General features: G+C 52.5%; 1 protein-coding gene across 3 annotated transcripts in view; it reads left to right on the forward strand.

The window, feature by feature from the left end:
- Window positions 1-15,680, forward strand: part of slk (STE20 like kinase) — a 66,375-nt gene that overhangs the window by 38,974 nt on the left and 11,721 nt on the right. For 2 of the 3 annotated variants that reach the window (XM_033034207.1, XM_033034208.1), the window contains exons 9-13: window positions 1,003-2,265; window positions 3,575-3,705; window positions 4,664-4,787; window positions 7,964-8,143; window positions 13,387-13,479. In XM_033034207.1, the coding sequence (XP_032890098.1) occupies window positions 1,003-2,265; window positions 3,575-3,705; window positions 4,664-4,787; window positions 7,964-8,143; window positions 13,387-13,479 (1,791 nt within the window). The remainder of the gene's footprint in view (window positions 1-1,002; window positions 2,266-3,574; window positions 3,706-4,663; window positions 4,788-7,963; window positions 8,144-13,386; window positions 13,480-15,680) is intronic. The other variant, XM_033034209.1, reaches the window with a different exon arrangement.

Below are 15,680 nucleotides of genomic sequence, written 5' to 3' on the forward strand. Positions count from 1 at the left end.
ACCCTGATGCCCTGACAATCTCCATTGTACCCTCCTCATTCAAGCCAGCATGCAGGAAGCCCAGCTACTGCCAGACCTACCTCCCTAGCTAGCGATCACCGGTGAGCTGTCCCCACTCTACTCCTTCCCATGCCGTTATCTGTCGTCTACGTTGGTGAATCGGAGGGCAGTGTGCCAGTCTCAGCATTAAACCCCCTGAATGTGCCCACATTGGCAGTGATGGGCAGTGCTCTGCTGGTGGAGAAACCCTGCACTGGTGGCACAGCTGGTACAGCTCCTGCCTCGCATCTCTGGTGACCCGGGTTCAACACTGTCCTTCGGCCCACCAAGTCCATGCCGACTATCGATCATCCATTCACACGTGTTCTATGTTGCCCATATTTTCTCATCTACTCCCTGCACACTGTGGCAATTTGCAGAGGCTAATTAATCTAAAAACTCCCACATGGCCACAGGGAGAACATGAAAACTCCACACGGACAGCTCCTGTGATCAGGATCGAACCTGGCCCCTGGCTCTGAAGCTGCGTCGCTGTGTTGCTCTGTGTGGAGTTTGCATGTTCTCGGTAGCCCCATGGGATTTTTTCAGGAGCTCTGGTTTCCTTCGACATCCCACAGAATGTTCAGGTTGGGATGTGAAGTGTCCCTCGTGAGGGAAATATGAATAAACAATGTGGTTAGTGTAGGGTCAGTGTAAATGGGTGCTTCTGATCAGTACAGACTCTGTGGGCCGAAGGGCCTGTGTTTCTGCTGTCATGCCCCTTCTGCCATTGCTCAGTCCCACTGGCACCAACTCATTTATTTACTACTGTCACAGATGCCTCATCTTCTCCCGAGTTGCTTCCAACACAGCCCACCATCGAGCAAGCTCCCCCGGGATTAGCTGTTTGTCTTGTTCCTGTTTAAGAGTGTTGCGTGTCTTTAATCGACTTAATGGATTGTGCTGGGATAAATGTGGTCTGGAGTACAACAACAAAGGGACCGTGCTGTTCTCTCTCCGCAGGCCGTGCCAGGGCACAAGCGGGCACCTTCGGACATCAGCACGGCCAGCTCTGAGGATGACAAGCTCTCCCAGTCTGCGTCTGTGCTCGAGTCCGTGTCTGAGAAAATGGAGACGGAGCCCACGGAGGAGAACGCGGACAAGGGCAGCGACAAGCTGTCGGATGAAGGCATCGGCACCAGCGAGGGCGAGAGGCCCGACACGGAGCGGGTGACGGAGAATAATGCCTCGGATACCAGCGACGAAGGCGTGCAGGCGGTGGGAGAGACGCCAGAGCCCGATGCCGCAGAGCCTGCCGCAGCAGAGGACGAGCCCAAGGTTGTGGAGCCCAGAGCTGAGACCCCAGGGGTTGAGATTGAGGCAGCTGAGGACGTCAGAGGGCCCAAGGAGGATAGGGACGTGGAGCCAGAGAGAGGTCACGGAACAGAGAGCGGAGAGGAAAAGAAAGTACCTGAGGCGGAGGCACCAGCTGAGGGAGGCGCAGAGGCTGAAGGACGCACTGATGCAGAGGGAACCACTGAGGGGGTCACTGAGGCAGAGGGGGTCACTGAGGCAGAGGGGGTCACTGAGGCAGAGGGAGCCACTGAACGAGGCACCGAGGTAGTGGCTGAGGGAGGTGCTGACCTAGCCAAGACTGCAGCGGCAGAGCGAGCAGAAGAAGCAGCCAAGGAAGAAGATGTCAGTGTGATGGAGGATGCTAATGTGGAAGCGAGGGAGAGTGTGATTGCAACAGGCCCAGAGCTGAGAGCTGGAGACAGGGAGGCGATTGTGGATGGTCCAGCTCCCCCAAGTGAAGACGGAGAGCGGGTGAAGGGTGCTGGGGACCCGGGGGTGATCTCCGACAGGCAGCCTGTGCACGTTGAGGGGGTTGTGCCGGTGGAGACGGTGACTGGGAGTGGCGGGAAAGCAGAGGTTGCCTCAGAGACAGGCGCCAAGGCCCAACCGGAACCCAGCCCGTCCTCGGCGCTGGCTGGGGAGAGCGGAGAGATAAATGAGACGCAGACCGCTGGAGGTAGCGGCGTGAAGGAAGCTGAGAGCGCGAGCCAGCGGGAAGCGAAGCCAGCAACCACCTCGGAAACCAGTGACACCATCGAGGAGACGAAAGGAAATTTAGAGCCGGTCCCTCCGGCTAAGGGCAAAGAGAAGGAGAGAGACGCGGACTCTGGCAGCGGGTCGATAGTGGACAGCAGCAGCAGCATCGACCTGAATCTGTCCATCTCCAACTTCCTGACGCGCAATAAGGATACGGGGTCCATAACACTCCAGGTAACGGCTCGGTGGGGACAAGGGTGGACAGTGTGTATTGCCGCTACTCATTTACTGAGCGCCCATCACTCTGACATGATGGTTGGATGTCTGTAGTCGGGAAATTCCTCCATGCCCATTTTCAAGATTTATCACAGCCATCAATCTCCCTAATGTTTTTAGAAAGTTAAAAAAAAAAATGTTGTGAAATTCATTGGCGCCAGCTTGAAGCCTCCCTTCTGAAACGCTGCTCTGTTTCAGGAACTACTGGCATTGGGGGTCAAATTTTACGTTAGCTGCCCCTTCCGTCGCAGCTGTGACCTTGGGAAGTAACCGTTACATGGTCACTTGACATCACAATCTGCAGCCTATCAGCCACTGAGGAATGTTGGCGAGGACTGCGTGCATGCCGCAGTGGTGGGGAGCGGGGAGCAGAGCCCTGCAGTGGTGCCAGAACGCATGGGGGGAGGGGGGGGGGGGGGCATTTTCTGCTTCTGGGGAACAATGCACGCGGGAGGTAACAACCTTGTGCAAACCAAACATATCCGTGTGCTATTTTGTGAACGGTGCCCGGGTTAGGTGTTGAGAGGTTGGACTAACTTGGATTGTTTTCTTTGCAATGCTGGAGGTCGTTGGGAGACCTGATAGAGGTTTGTAAAATTATGAGAGGCATGGATAGGGTAGACAATCAGAACCTTCCCCCCCCCCCAGTGTGAAAATGTCAGATACAAGATGGCATAGTTTTAAGGTGACAGGGACAAAGTTTAAAGGAGATGTGCAGGGCAATGTTTTTACACAGGAATTCGTGGTCAGTGCGAGGCGTGCTGGTGGCGGGAGATACCATTGAGGTTTATGAGGATATGGAGCAACTTTTCCCAGGACTTTTTCTGGCATTTGTCACCCCGTGCTGTGGAAGATGAGCCCGCAAACTCACCTGGGGTATGGTGACTGGGATGGTAATTCCCAATCAGTCTGCTTTGGGCTTTGCTTTTGCAGACAGTTGTGCGGCACTCTGCCTGTGACCTCGGAAGTGTGTGTGTGTGCGCGCGACTCCTGAGATAACAGTCTGCTGTACCAGACACAGTCCATGCCAGTGTGGTGGGAACGTTGCTGTGGTCAACTGTTGGTGAAGCACTCGTGTTCTTCTTGGCCTCACTTGAGCATGCAGGAGGCCGGGAAAGCAGTGGCCTGCATGTGGCGATAACCAACTTTACACGGATCACTTAGTTAACGGGGTCGCGGCACTCGGCGCAGGCACTGGAGTTGTACTTGTTGCAAGGACAGGCGGTGCTTCACACACTCATTTGTTTCTTGGTCTATAAAATGTCAGGAAATGCGGCAGCAGAAAAAGACCCTGAAGAAAACGCGGAAATTTATGGTGGACGGTGTGGAGGTCAGAGTGACGACGTCAAAAATAGTCACTGACAACGACAAGAACAATGAGGAAATGAGGTATCTCAGGTACGTGGCCACCTCTGCTCACCCTGGGCTCTGCTGATGGTGACGTATAGTTTCAGAAAACAACACTTGGGGACGCGTCAAAATGTAGTAGCAGGAACTGCAGGGGCTGGTTTATACCAAAGATAGACACAAAATCAGGTCAGGCAATATCTCAAAGAAATGCAGCATCCTGACCCTAAACATCACCTATCCATGTTTTTGTTCAGTTTAGTTTACTTTAGAGATACAGTGTGGAAACAGGCTCTTCTGCCCACCGTCACGCCCAACCAGCGATCCCCCGTACACTAGTTCTATCCTACACACTCAGGGCAATTTACCGAAGCCAATTCACCTACAAACCCTGCACGTCTTTGTGATGTGGGAGGAAATGGGAGCATCCGGAAGAAACCCATGCGGTCGCAGGGAGAACCTGTGAACTCCACACAGACAGCACCTGTAGTTAGGATCGAACCCAGGTCATTGGCGCTGTGAAGCAGCAACTCTGCCACTGAACCACCCAAATGTTCTCCAGAGTTGCTACTCCAGCATTTTGTTCCAGCATTTTGTGTCTAACTCGGGGAGGAGGGGGGGGGGGGGGGTGGTGATTGGGGGAAATGCCTTTCTGCAGGACAATAATTGGATTTGATGAAAATATTTTTAGTCTTAGAGCTGTACAGCGTGCCCACCTTGTTCATGCAGAATGCCTAGGCTCTTTGTCACCAAGGGATTTCACAGTGGTTTCCGTATGCAAGCTTTTCCCACTGATGTCAGGATGTTGAACCGTCCAGTAACCTGCCCAATTCTACTTCCCTGCTCCCAGAACCGCTCTCTGCGGGAGTGGCCCGTGTTTACAGAGCACCTTATCGCCCCGCTCCAATATGTCCGGGCTTCCTGCAAAATGACTGGTCTGAGCCGTGGGGTCCCTCTGTTTCTCCGTGTGGGGATGGGCTCACAGCCGCCTCTCTGTTTCCCCCTGCAGGCGCCAGGAGTTGCGGGAGCTGCGGCTGCTGCAGAAGGAGGAGCAGCGCACGCAGCAGCAGCTGAGCAACAAGCTGCAGCAGCAGCGCGAGCACACCTTCCGCCGCTTCGAGCAGGAGATGACGGTAAGTCACGTCGCTCTCAGTCACCGGGCTGGGGAGCCGAGGCGTTGGCAGTGTGGAAGGAGTGCATCCCGTCTAGCTGGCTGGTGTAAGATGTGTGAGAGGAAGCTGTTCACAGGGGAATGGCGCAAGTGACCGGAAACGTGCCAGACAAACCTGAGCAAAACACTCGGCACTGGACGAACTCAGCAGGCCAGGCAGCATCTGTGGAGGGAATTGGCAGACAATGTTTCGGGTCAGGACCCTTCTTTAGACTCCAGTCCTGATCTGTCCATTCCCTCCACAGACATTGCCTGACCTGCTGAGTTCCTCCAGCACTTTGTTGCTTTTCTCAAGGTTCCAGCAACTGCCGTGTCTTGTGTCTCCATTTCTCCTTCCTTTACTTTGCTGCCCATGTTTATCACTCGGATTCCAGCATCGCAGCCACACTCAGAATAAGATGCGGTCTAGAATGCGCTCAGTAAAGCCGCGACTATTTAAAGTGCTGCAGCTGTGCTCTGGATCCGTCTCGATAGTTAGTCTGCTATTTTTATAAATTCCTGAATCGTTAAGATGTTTCTCCTCTACTACTTTCTATAGTCGATCTCAAAGTGTACCTCAACCCACTTATTTGTTAGTTTAACTTTAAAAAGACTGCAGCTGTTTGCCAGCACTAACAATATCTTCCTTCTCGAATGCTGGACGATGCAGTCACCAATCCTGTCCCCTTCTCCAGCACCAGATGGCTTCCCTTCCCTCGAAAATAGTGGATACATTTGCTCCTGCCTCCACCCCAAATTCCTGAATCCCCTCACCCCCCTTTGCTCAAGGATGTAATGCTGGGGTTTTATAAGGCACGGGTCGTGCCTCATTTGGAGCATTCTGAGGAGTTTTTGGCCCCGTCTATGAGGAAGGACGTGCTAGCATTGGAGAGGGTCCAGAGAAGGTTCATGAGAATGATCCTGGGGATGATTAGATTAAGGCTTGAGGAACATTTGATGCCTCTGGGCCTGTACTCGCTAACGTTTAGATGGTTGAGGGGGGATCTCATTGAAACCTACTGAATAATGAAAGGAATAGATCAGGGTGGGGAACCTTTTCATGTTGGAATTCCGCATTAAGTTAGCTGTAATCTAATATGGCCGCATCCAAGAAACTTCAATTAGATATACTTCACAACATTTATCTTGAAAGTTGTTGAAGAAATCTATTCCTCGTGTTCTACCCGTAAGAGTGCCCAAAGCGAGTTACTCTTCGTAGCAATAAAATAGCCCTCACGACTTACTGATGTTTTAATTGTGGCCGTCAGTCGGGGAGGATTATTTAGTTGAATCTTCTTTTACTCTTTGGTATTTTAAATACGTTCATTTTAAGATTAAAATAAAAATAATAAAAGACGAACAAAAACATATTAATTAAAATAACAGGATTTGTTCTACAAAATTTGGATTCATTGGGGTCGCATAGTGAAAGGCTTGGATAGTGTGGATGTGGAGAGGATGTTTCTGCTAGTGGGTGAATCTAGGACCAGAGGTCATTGTCTCAGAATTAAAGGATGTTCCTTTAGGAAGGAGATGAGGAGGAATTTCTTTAGTCAGAAGGTGGTGAATCTGGGGATTTTTTTGCCACAGAAGGCTGTGGGGGCCAAGTCAATGGATATTTTTAAGGCAGGGATAGATAGATTATTGATTAGTTTGGGGTAAAGAGTTATGGGGAGAAGGCAAGAGAAAGGGGTTAGGAGGGAGAGATAGATCAACCATGATTGAATGGTGGAGTAAACTTGATGGGCCGATGGACTAATTTTGCTTCTATGTCTCATGGTCTTGACTCTGGATCATCCTGCCCTCTTAACACTGCACCTCCCATCCCTCTGACATGGGCTCACTGCTGCTCCAGTCTCCAGCCAATCTCTCCCCTTCCTCCCAACGGACCTCTGCTCTCTCTGATACAGGGTGGCAGTGTGAGGTAAGAGGGTGGGAGTGTGGGAGGGGGTAATAGTGTGAGGGGAGGGGTTATCAGTGCAAGGGGACGAGGTGGCATCTTGCTCCAACCCCTCCAGAGTCCCAGCTGCTCTCCTTTCCCTCCACCACTGGATCAGTCTGCTGCCCCCACCTCTGACTGAGACCCTCGCACACTAACCTAACCTTCTGCCTCCCCAACACCTTTGAAACTATATTTAAAAAAAGACAAACCACGATGGCGGCCAAGCCAGGGCGACACCACATGTGCTGGTCAAAATAGTAGATCTGCAAATACTCTTTACCAATGCTCCATTTTTTAAAAATCTCTACTCAAACCAATCTGTAGACTGTAGATGGCACAATTGTAATCATGTATTGTCTTTCCACTGTATGGTTAACCTTTGGCCCACCGAGTCCGTGCCGACCGACGCTAACACTATCCTGCACACACTCGGAGTGTGGGAGGAAACCAGAGCACCTGGAGTAAACCCACACAGGTCACGGGAAGAACGTACAAACTCCGTACAGCAGCACCCGTAGTCAGGACCAAACCCGGGATTCTGGCACTATGCCCCTGTCCCACTTAGGAGACCTAAACAGCAACCTCTGGTGAACTTGCCCGCCACCCAAAAAAAAAATCAAGGTCGAGGTGACCTGCAACCTCCTACCACCTCTCACGCATATGTTGAAACCCTTCCTCGACTATGAAGAAAACCGGCTTCGACTAGACCTGCGACTAAAAAATGATCGATGTTTAAAACGGCAACCTATTTTTAGTCGAGTCCGGTTTTAATCATGATGAAAAAATAGCAGCAACCTAGATGAAGCCTCGACCACTTTCGGCCATTAGGGAAAGTGACCAAAACCTCCGGTGACCTCATGGAAACCTTGGGTGACGGGCAAGGTCACCATCGGTTGCTGTTTAGGTCTCCTAAGTGGGACAGGGGCTTTAAGACAGCAACTCTATCGCTGCCCCACCATGCCGTGATAATAAACTAAACTAAATGAAGCTGCTGGGATGGAATTCTTACCATGATGTTAAATGGGGTGGCTCTGAGGAAAGATTTAGGTTCAGGTCTATCCTTGCCATATGTACCCAAGTTAAACGCTTTTGTTTATCTGCTAACCAATCAAGTTAGATAATAATACCATACAAGCCACATACAAGTGCAGTGTAGAGAGGAGGGAGGAATGCCAGAGTGCAGCATATAGTTTCTCTGCATTGCTGTTTGCCAACAGAGTAAGAAACGTCAGTACGACCAGGAGATTGAAAACCTGGAGCGGCAGCAGAAGCAGACAATCGAGCGGCTGGAACAGGACCACACCACCCGGCTGCGGGACGAGGCAAAGAGAATCAAGTCAGACCAGGAGAAGGAGCTGTCCAAGTTCCAGAGCATTTTAAAGAATCGCAAGAAGGAGGTGAGGCTGTTGGGCAAGGCTGAGCGGCTCGCAGTGTGTGGGGGGAATGGGTGGCACTGTGCGATGGGAGGGACTGGTTGGGACTGGCACTGTGTAGCCGGGGGGGGGGGGGGGGGAGGGGGGGAATGTGTGAGTGGTGACGGATTGGCACTGTGGAGGGAATGGCAGGGTCTGGCACTGCAATTGAGGGGTGGGAACAGGGAATGGCACTGAGGGCAGGAGCTGGCACTGTGAGGGGAGGGGGTAGCAGGAGGCCAGTGGCACTGTGAGGGGAGGGGGTAGCAGTGTGAGGGGAGGGGGTAGCAGTGTGAGGGGAGGGGGTAGCAGTGTGAGGGGATGGGTGTCAGGAGCTGGCTCTCTGAGTTGAGGGGGTGACTGAGTTGAGGGGGTGCCAGGGGTACCCAGCGCAGGCTGGGACAGGACTCTAGGTTACACACACCCCAGCAGGGAGAGTGTAGTTGGTGCTCACCAGGGGAGTGAGAACCTGCACGTTGTAGCCCTCAGTGGTGGCAGTGGATCCGACCTGGACCTGGACCAGTCGGAGTTTGATCATCCCCTGTTTAGTAACATCAGACACAGATTTACGCTTTAGAAGCCAAGGAGAGTGCCTGTACTCTGGGCAGCCGCCTCAGTCCCTCCTTCCCTGTGACGGATGCAGACCATGTTGTTGAACACTGCTGGTGTTGTCTTATTATTTTACCAAAAATAAATTGATTCAATTCTTTCAAACAATAATATTTACAAAACAAACACGCCAACACACCCACCACCAAATACAAAAAATACCAAATATTCTTAAACACTAAATATTAAATAACTATATCACAATCCTGGTCTAAGGTGCATTAAACCCCCGCAGTGCCCAGTGGTCTTGGAAATCCCCACCTGGTGTCCATGGACACCGCATGTTCCTTTTCCAGGGACTCCCTGGCAGAGTTGCCAAACATTCACTGTTATCTACAGCTGATTTACCAGCTCTCTGGCGGGTGCCAGGGCCCAGGTTTGACCAGGGTGAGCTTTGCCCAGGGACACAGCAGTGTTGCCATTTCACGCTATTCCCCTGTAATGAGACATGCACCCTGTGGTGGTGACCTCTGTCAAACTAACGCCGAATAGCTTATTCTCCCCACCTGTATATTGTCACCTGTATGTGTACTGTCACCTGGTCAGTTACCTGCCCTGTGTTTCCTGAAAACAACACACTGTATTTACACAAGCTGATGCCTGAAGATAGATTTTCCATTTGCTCAGGAACGTAAGCTTCACTTTGACGAGAGCAGACTTGGTACCTGAGGGGGCTTTGAGTTAATCTGGTTGTGCTTCAAGTTGCAATGTACAGCACAGTGTTACTGATGGACCCAGATCAGCTGTGTTGGGAGACATTCATGAGGCAGAATGGATGGGGTGCACTCTACATTTAATCCCAGGCTGTACCTGCTAGTGTGATGGACAATGTAGGGGGAGTTCTTTCTCTCTGCCTGCCCTGTGAGTGGTGATGCACAGTGTAGGGATCTCTGTCTCTCTCTCTGTCTCTCTCTCCCTCTCTCTCTGTCTCTCTCTCTCTCTCTGTCTCTCTCTCTCTCTGTCTCTGTCTCTGTCTCTGTCTCTGTCTCTGTCTCTGTCTCTGTCTCTGTCTCTCTGTCTCTGTCTCTCTGTCTCTCTGTCTCTCTGTCTCTCTGTCTCTCTGTCTCTCTGTCTCTCTGTCTCTCTGTCTCTCTGTCTCTCTGTCTCTCTGTCTCTCTGTCTCTCTGTCTCTCTGTCTCTCTGTCTCTCTGTCTCTCTGTCTCTCTGTCTCTCTCTTTGTCTCTCTCTCTCCGTCTCTCTCTACAATAGACGTTCTCAAAGAGCAGTTGGCTCTAACCCAGTGCTGGTTGGGACTGTTCTTTCTGCACAGGTAAGTATGTTAGGGGCTGCCCTCTGAAGTAACGCTGTGTTGCAGTGCCTTGTTGTGGACTGGAGGACAGGTACCAGAGGCAGATGCAGCATTGTACACACATCCTTATATAATCGGGTGGGAGTGAAAGTACAGCTGCCCTTTACAGCAGCTGACAGCAAGAGTGGGACACAAAATGCTGGAGTAACTCAGCAGGTCAGGCAGAGACCATGGATAGGTGACGTTTCAAGTTAGGAAACCTTCAGCCAGAGTATGGCGTGGTTACCTTGCAGCAGTGTGCAGTCTGTGCGCTGGTACCTGTCCAACAGTGTTTTGTTTTTGTTACTGTTAATGTTTTATCATTTGACGATGTTGCTGATTTCAGTTTGATTTATGTGCATTTCACGTGACCATTGTTTGGTTTGAGCACTTTGGTTCCCCGACGGCTCTCTGGGTGTGCGGTGTGGTGGCGGTGTAATAGCTGGTGACTCTTACCTCTTTCTTCTGCCGGACATTCCTCCCATAACCGAGGCAGCAGAGTTGCTTGGTGTAGGACTGGCATTGGAGAAACGCTTTGCTGAGCGGGGCTGGGACAGAGGAGGGGGGTGAGGGGCGGGAAGGCCATCGCTGTTCTGATGGTTTTTCCCAGTTGGAGAGCCACTTGAAGTTCTCGTCACAGAGTTCCACAGCACAGAAACAGGCCCTTCGGCCCAACTCGTCCATACCGACCCATCTAAATTAATCCTACCTGCCCGTGTTTGGCTAAATCCCGCTAAATCTTTCCGACCCATCCTACCTATGTATTGTACTGGTGAGTGTGATGTCCGACCAGTGTTGTCCCAGTCTGCTGGGCTGCACCTCCGCTTGGCCCTGGAGAATGGGGCACTGTGCCTGGTGATGTGCTGCCGCTTGGCATGGAGGTGTGAGGCAGAGACTGGCCGAGCCACAACCTCCCTCCAACCACGGCCAGGCCTCTGAGGGCATGTTGCCAACCACAGCCCAATCCCTGCCAATTTCTCAGCTGAAGAGTGGAGCTGGCAAAGCTGCGGGCCAGAGGAGAGTGTGGGACAGGGACACGCTGTGCGGTCACTGCTATTCCCTCGTCAGGTAACGAGACCTGAAGCACCCCACCCTGGGCGGATAGTGGCCGCCTCCTTTCTACCTGTGGTGGATTCTGCAGCCCAGTAGAGTCAAGCCAGCAACACACCAAGCAACTGCAGTCTCTGCCTCGTGCTGTCCTGGCACCATGCCTTCAGTGCAGTGAACAACTGTGCTCCACTGTGGTTCTGCACTATCCTCTCCCTTAACTTTGTAACTGCCTGTCTTCTCCAATCTACTAACGTGGTGTGGTTAAGTAACTGAAGGAAGGCAGACTTCCATCAGGGCCTCCTAACTGCAGTAAGGATTTAGTCACCTAGTCGCTGCTGGTGTCTTCTTTTGGAAGTTGATAGTTTTAACTTTTAACCTAATTTTGTTAGTAGTTGCTCCCATTTTCTCTTCTTTTGCTCCAAGTCGAGCACTTTAAGACGTTATGAGCAGAAGCCTCAGGTATAGGAGGGGAATGTTGGAAATGGGGAGCGGTGCTTGTAGAGGTAGGTAGAGCTCTGCTTGGTGTTGCTGGGTGGCTGATTGGCCTTGAATAGTGGAACAGATAAACACACAGCTTGCTGTAGTCTGCAGTCCTGTCACCAGGCAATGCATTTACCAAAGGGCTTTCAATGTCCCTGTCAGCCTGCCTGTCCAGGTGACATGGCTGCAGGTTATACCATGCAACTCTCCAGGACAATATAAACATCCTTTTAACATGCGAGTTCTGAGAATGTGCTGTCGAAACAATGCCTGTTCACTTCAAAAAGTAAACTTTATTTAGTGGTTACCTGTCTTGTAATAATTCCAATGTCACAAGGGATTCTTAGAGTCAGGCAGTATGGGAACAGGCCCATCGACCCAACTCTTCCAGTGGGATCAAGGTGCCCCATCTAAGCTTGTTGTGTTTGGCCCATATCCCTCTAAATCATTCCTGTTCGTGTGTAGGCACGAGAGACTGCAGATGGTGGAATCTTGAACAAAAGGCACAGTGCTAGAGTAACTCAGCGGGTCAGGCAGCATCTGGGGAGGGAATGGAAGGACGACGTTTCGGGTCGGGACTCCTCTTCCGACTATGCCCTCTGATTTTTCCCCTCCCCTGGAGAAAACACGCTGTGCATTCCCCACATGATTTTATACACAGCTATAGCACCCCCTCAGCCTCCTGCCCTCCAATGAATAAGCCGTAGCCCACCCAACCTCTCCCTGTAGCTCAGACCCTCAGGCCACTTGTTCTGCAGGCTTATCCACCATGCTGTCTCAGATGGTCGTCTGGATACCATGTTGTGAGAGTCTCTGCTCTCACCACTCCCTCAGGCAGTGCTTCCCAGATTCCAGCCACCCTCCCGGTGAAAAAGTTCTTCCTTGGATCCTTCTAAATTTATGCCCCCTAATTTTATATACAGTTCTTTCGGAGAAATCTTCTGACTATCGACCTCATCTATCCCCATCGTCATTTTCTACACTCTGATCAGGGGCCTCCTCAGCCTCCTCTGCTCCCAGGCAAACAGACTCAGTCTGTCCAGTCTCTCCCTGTAACTGAGGCACTCCACCCTGGTCAATGCCCTCTCCAAGGTGACCAGAATATTCCAGCTTCACAAATGACGTAGAAATGGCCGGGGAAATGGCAGATGGAGTCTGACCCGAGCAAGTGTCCCAGCAACATCCTCGTAAATCGTCCACTTTGACCACTCTCATCCCCATGAGTCAGCAGACTGTGCCCACTTCACAGAGTTGAACATAATGCAGAGTGAGGGGACTGCTGCCGTGGAGATGTTAAACCAAGACTCTGTGCTCAAGAAGAGGCCTCTCACCATTCGCATGACAATCATTGGACTTTCCGGCCTTTATTCCCCCCCCCCCCCCCCCCCCCCCTCAATGAGACCAGCGTGGTTCCATGGTCATCTGTCGCATCACTGTTTGTTGCTGTTCCTCTGCACGGAGGCCACTGTTTTCCTCGCAATACAGGCACTGCAATTCATTATTTTCAAATGTTGGAGAATTCCTCCAGAACTGGCAGAATTTACTTCTCTGATTGATTCCAGGACAATGCTTCCCAGAAACTCGCATGTTAAAGGCCTTCAAGTAGGCCTTGTTAGTTTGCACCGTTTCACACACTTCTAATCTCTAGCACCAGGTGGTTTAGAAGCTGCCAGCTTTACTAACTGCTAACCCTTGTGCTAACCGAGGGCGTGGGTCTAGCCCAGCCTGGCTCGTGAGCTTTCCTGCTGAATGCTCCTGTGTAAAAGGAATGTACTTCCCCCAACCCTCTGCATGCTTGTAGGTTAAAAATGAAGTGGATAAACTTCCCAGAGAACAGAGAAAAGAGCAAATGAAACGCATCCGAGAGGAGCTCTCGCAGTCATTGCATGTACAGGTAACCGCGAGTGGCATTACTCATCAACTCCGCTCTCCCCTGTACCGACGAGAGGTTGCCAGTCTGATAGGAAATCCTTTCATGTCTGTACAACTATTGCCAGCCGCAGCGCAGTGTCACTGCACGCCTCGTGATGACTAGCTCTCCCGTGACGCTTGCATGTAGGTATGTTCATGTGTAGCTTGGGTCGTGTTACCCTGGTCGAAGGTGAATGGTCACAAACTACGGCTGACTTCAGCCAGCGTGCTGCCTTGTCACTGCGGGGAGAATTAGATCCTGCGCCTCGTGCTCCTGAAAGCTCCGCAATCAAATGTTACTGAATTAACAAACCACATCCACATTGGGATCTATCTTCAAGTTGTTTGAAGCCTGTATTTGTTGTTTGGGAGCTCTCTCTACACACACCTGACGTTAACTCGCGGGGAACCCTGATGTGTTTTGCCACCTCGACACAAGCTGCTACATAGCCGGCTTTCCGTATGACTCCCTCTGTTCAGAAAGAACCAACAGCCCACCACCACCACACTCATTCCAATCTACTGACCCACCAGCCCGACACCCGCACCCCTGCCAGTCCCACCCGACCTTGCGCTCCTCTCCTGCACCAGGGACATGGAGCCTGCCTGACAACCCTGACCACCGCTAATTACCATCTTCCGCTCATTGCTGCCGCCTGGCCTTCGCCCCAGCCTCTCTACATCGACCAATCTTCCTCTGCCCACCTTCTACTCCCAGTCCGGGGTTCTTCCCTTATCCACAGGTTCACGCCCTGGGATGTTGCTGATGTCATTCAAACTTGCAGAGGAATTACTCAGCAGGTCAGGCAGCGTGTGGGGAAATAGAAACAGAGTCGGGTTGGCGACCCTTGGTCAGAACTGGGGATGAGGCTAAAGAAGCGTGTTAATGTGCAGCGAGGGTGGGGGAGGGTTGGTGTCTCTGACGGGGTAAAACCGGGGCGACCGTGGGGATAATCTGTAAATGTTACCTGTGGCCAGTGAATGAATGGGAACAGGTAGAGAGTGAGAACGCAGGCAAAAGAGTTGTGAAATACAGAGGGAGACAGGCCTGGCAGGTCAGACTGGGCCAGTCCCCCACTCCCAGAGGGAGAATAAAGGGAGATTAAAAACAAACAAACAGACCCAATATCACACAGGATGACTGACACTGACAGAAGTCACCTTTGCTGAAGTTTAGTTTCAGTACTGGGTTCAGGAGACTGCTCTGTGCACAGACACAAGATGAGATGCAGCTCTTTTGGCTTGCGTTAGGCCTCGCTATGACAGATGGATCGGTCGGTGTGAGTGGGACAGGGAATTAAAATCTTCTCCGTAATCTTCATGCACCCTGTCAGGATGCGATCCTCCCCCCCCCCCCCCTTTATGGTTGGCAGGTTTGTTGTGTACCATGTCTGTCTGTGTGTGTTGTGTGCTTTACAACTCCAGCAGTGGACAGTTCAAGTGCTGGGGTTCCAGCACTGGCCTGGGTCTGACCCCCGCACTGGCCCTGGTCTGACCCCCGCACTGGCCTGGGTCTGACCCCCGCACTGGCCTGGGTCTGACCCCCACACTGGCCTGGGTCTGACCCCCGCACTGGCCTGGGTCTGACCCCCACACTGGCCTGGGTCTGACCCCCGCACTGGCCTGGGTCTGACTCCCACACTGGCCTGGGTCTGACTCCCACACTGGCCTGGGTCTGACCCCCACACTGGCCTGGGTCTGACTCCCACACTGGCCTGGGTCTGACCCCCGCACTGGCCTGGGTCTGACCCCCGCACTGGCCTGGGTCTGACCCCCGCACTGGCCTGGGTCTGACCCCCGCACTGGCCTGGGTCTGACCCCCGCACTGGCCTGGGTCTGACCCCCGCACTGGCCTGGGTCTGACCCCCGCACTGGCCTGGGTCTGACCCCCGCACTGGCCCGGGTCTGACTCCCACACTGGCCCGGGTCTGACTCCCACACTGGCCTGGGTCTGACCCCCGCACTGGCCTGGGTCTGACTCCCACACTGGCCTGGGTCTGACCCCCGCACTGGCCTGGGTCTGACCCCCACACTGGCCTGGGTCTGACCCCCGCACTGGCCTGGGTCTGACCCCCACACTGGCCTGGGTCTGACCCCCACACTGGCCCGGGTCTGACCCCCACACTGGCCTGGGTCTGACCCCCACACTGGCCTGGGTCTGACCCCCGCACTGGCCTGGGTCTG

Source organism: Amblyraja radiata, chromosome 15, assembly GCF_010909765.2.
Source record: "Amblyraja radiata isolate CabotCenter1 chromosome 15, sAmbRad1.1.pri, whole genome shotgun sequence".
NCBI lineage: Eukaryota > Metazoa > Chordata > Chondrichthyes > Rajiformes > Rajidae > Amblyraja > Amblyraja radiata.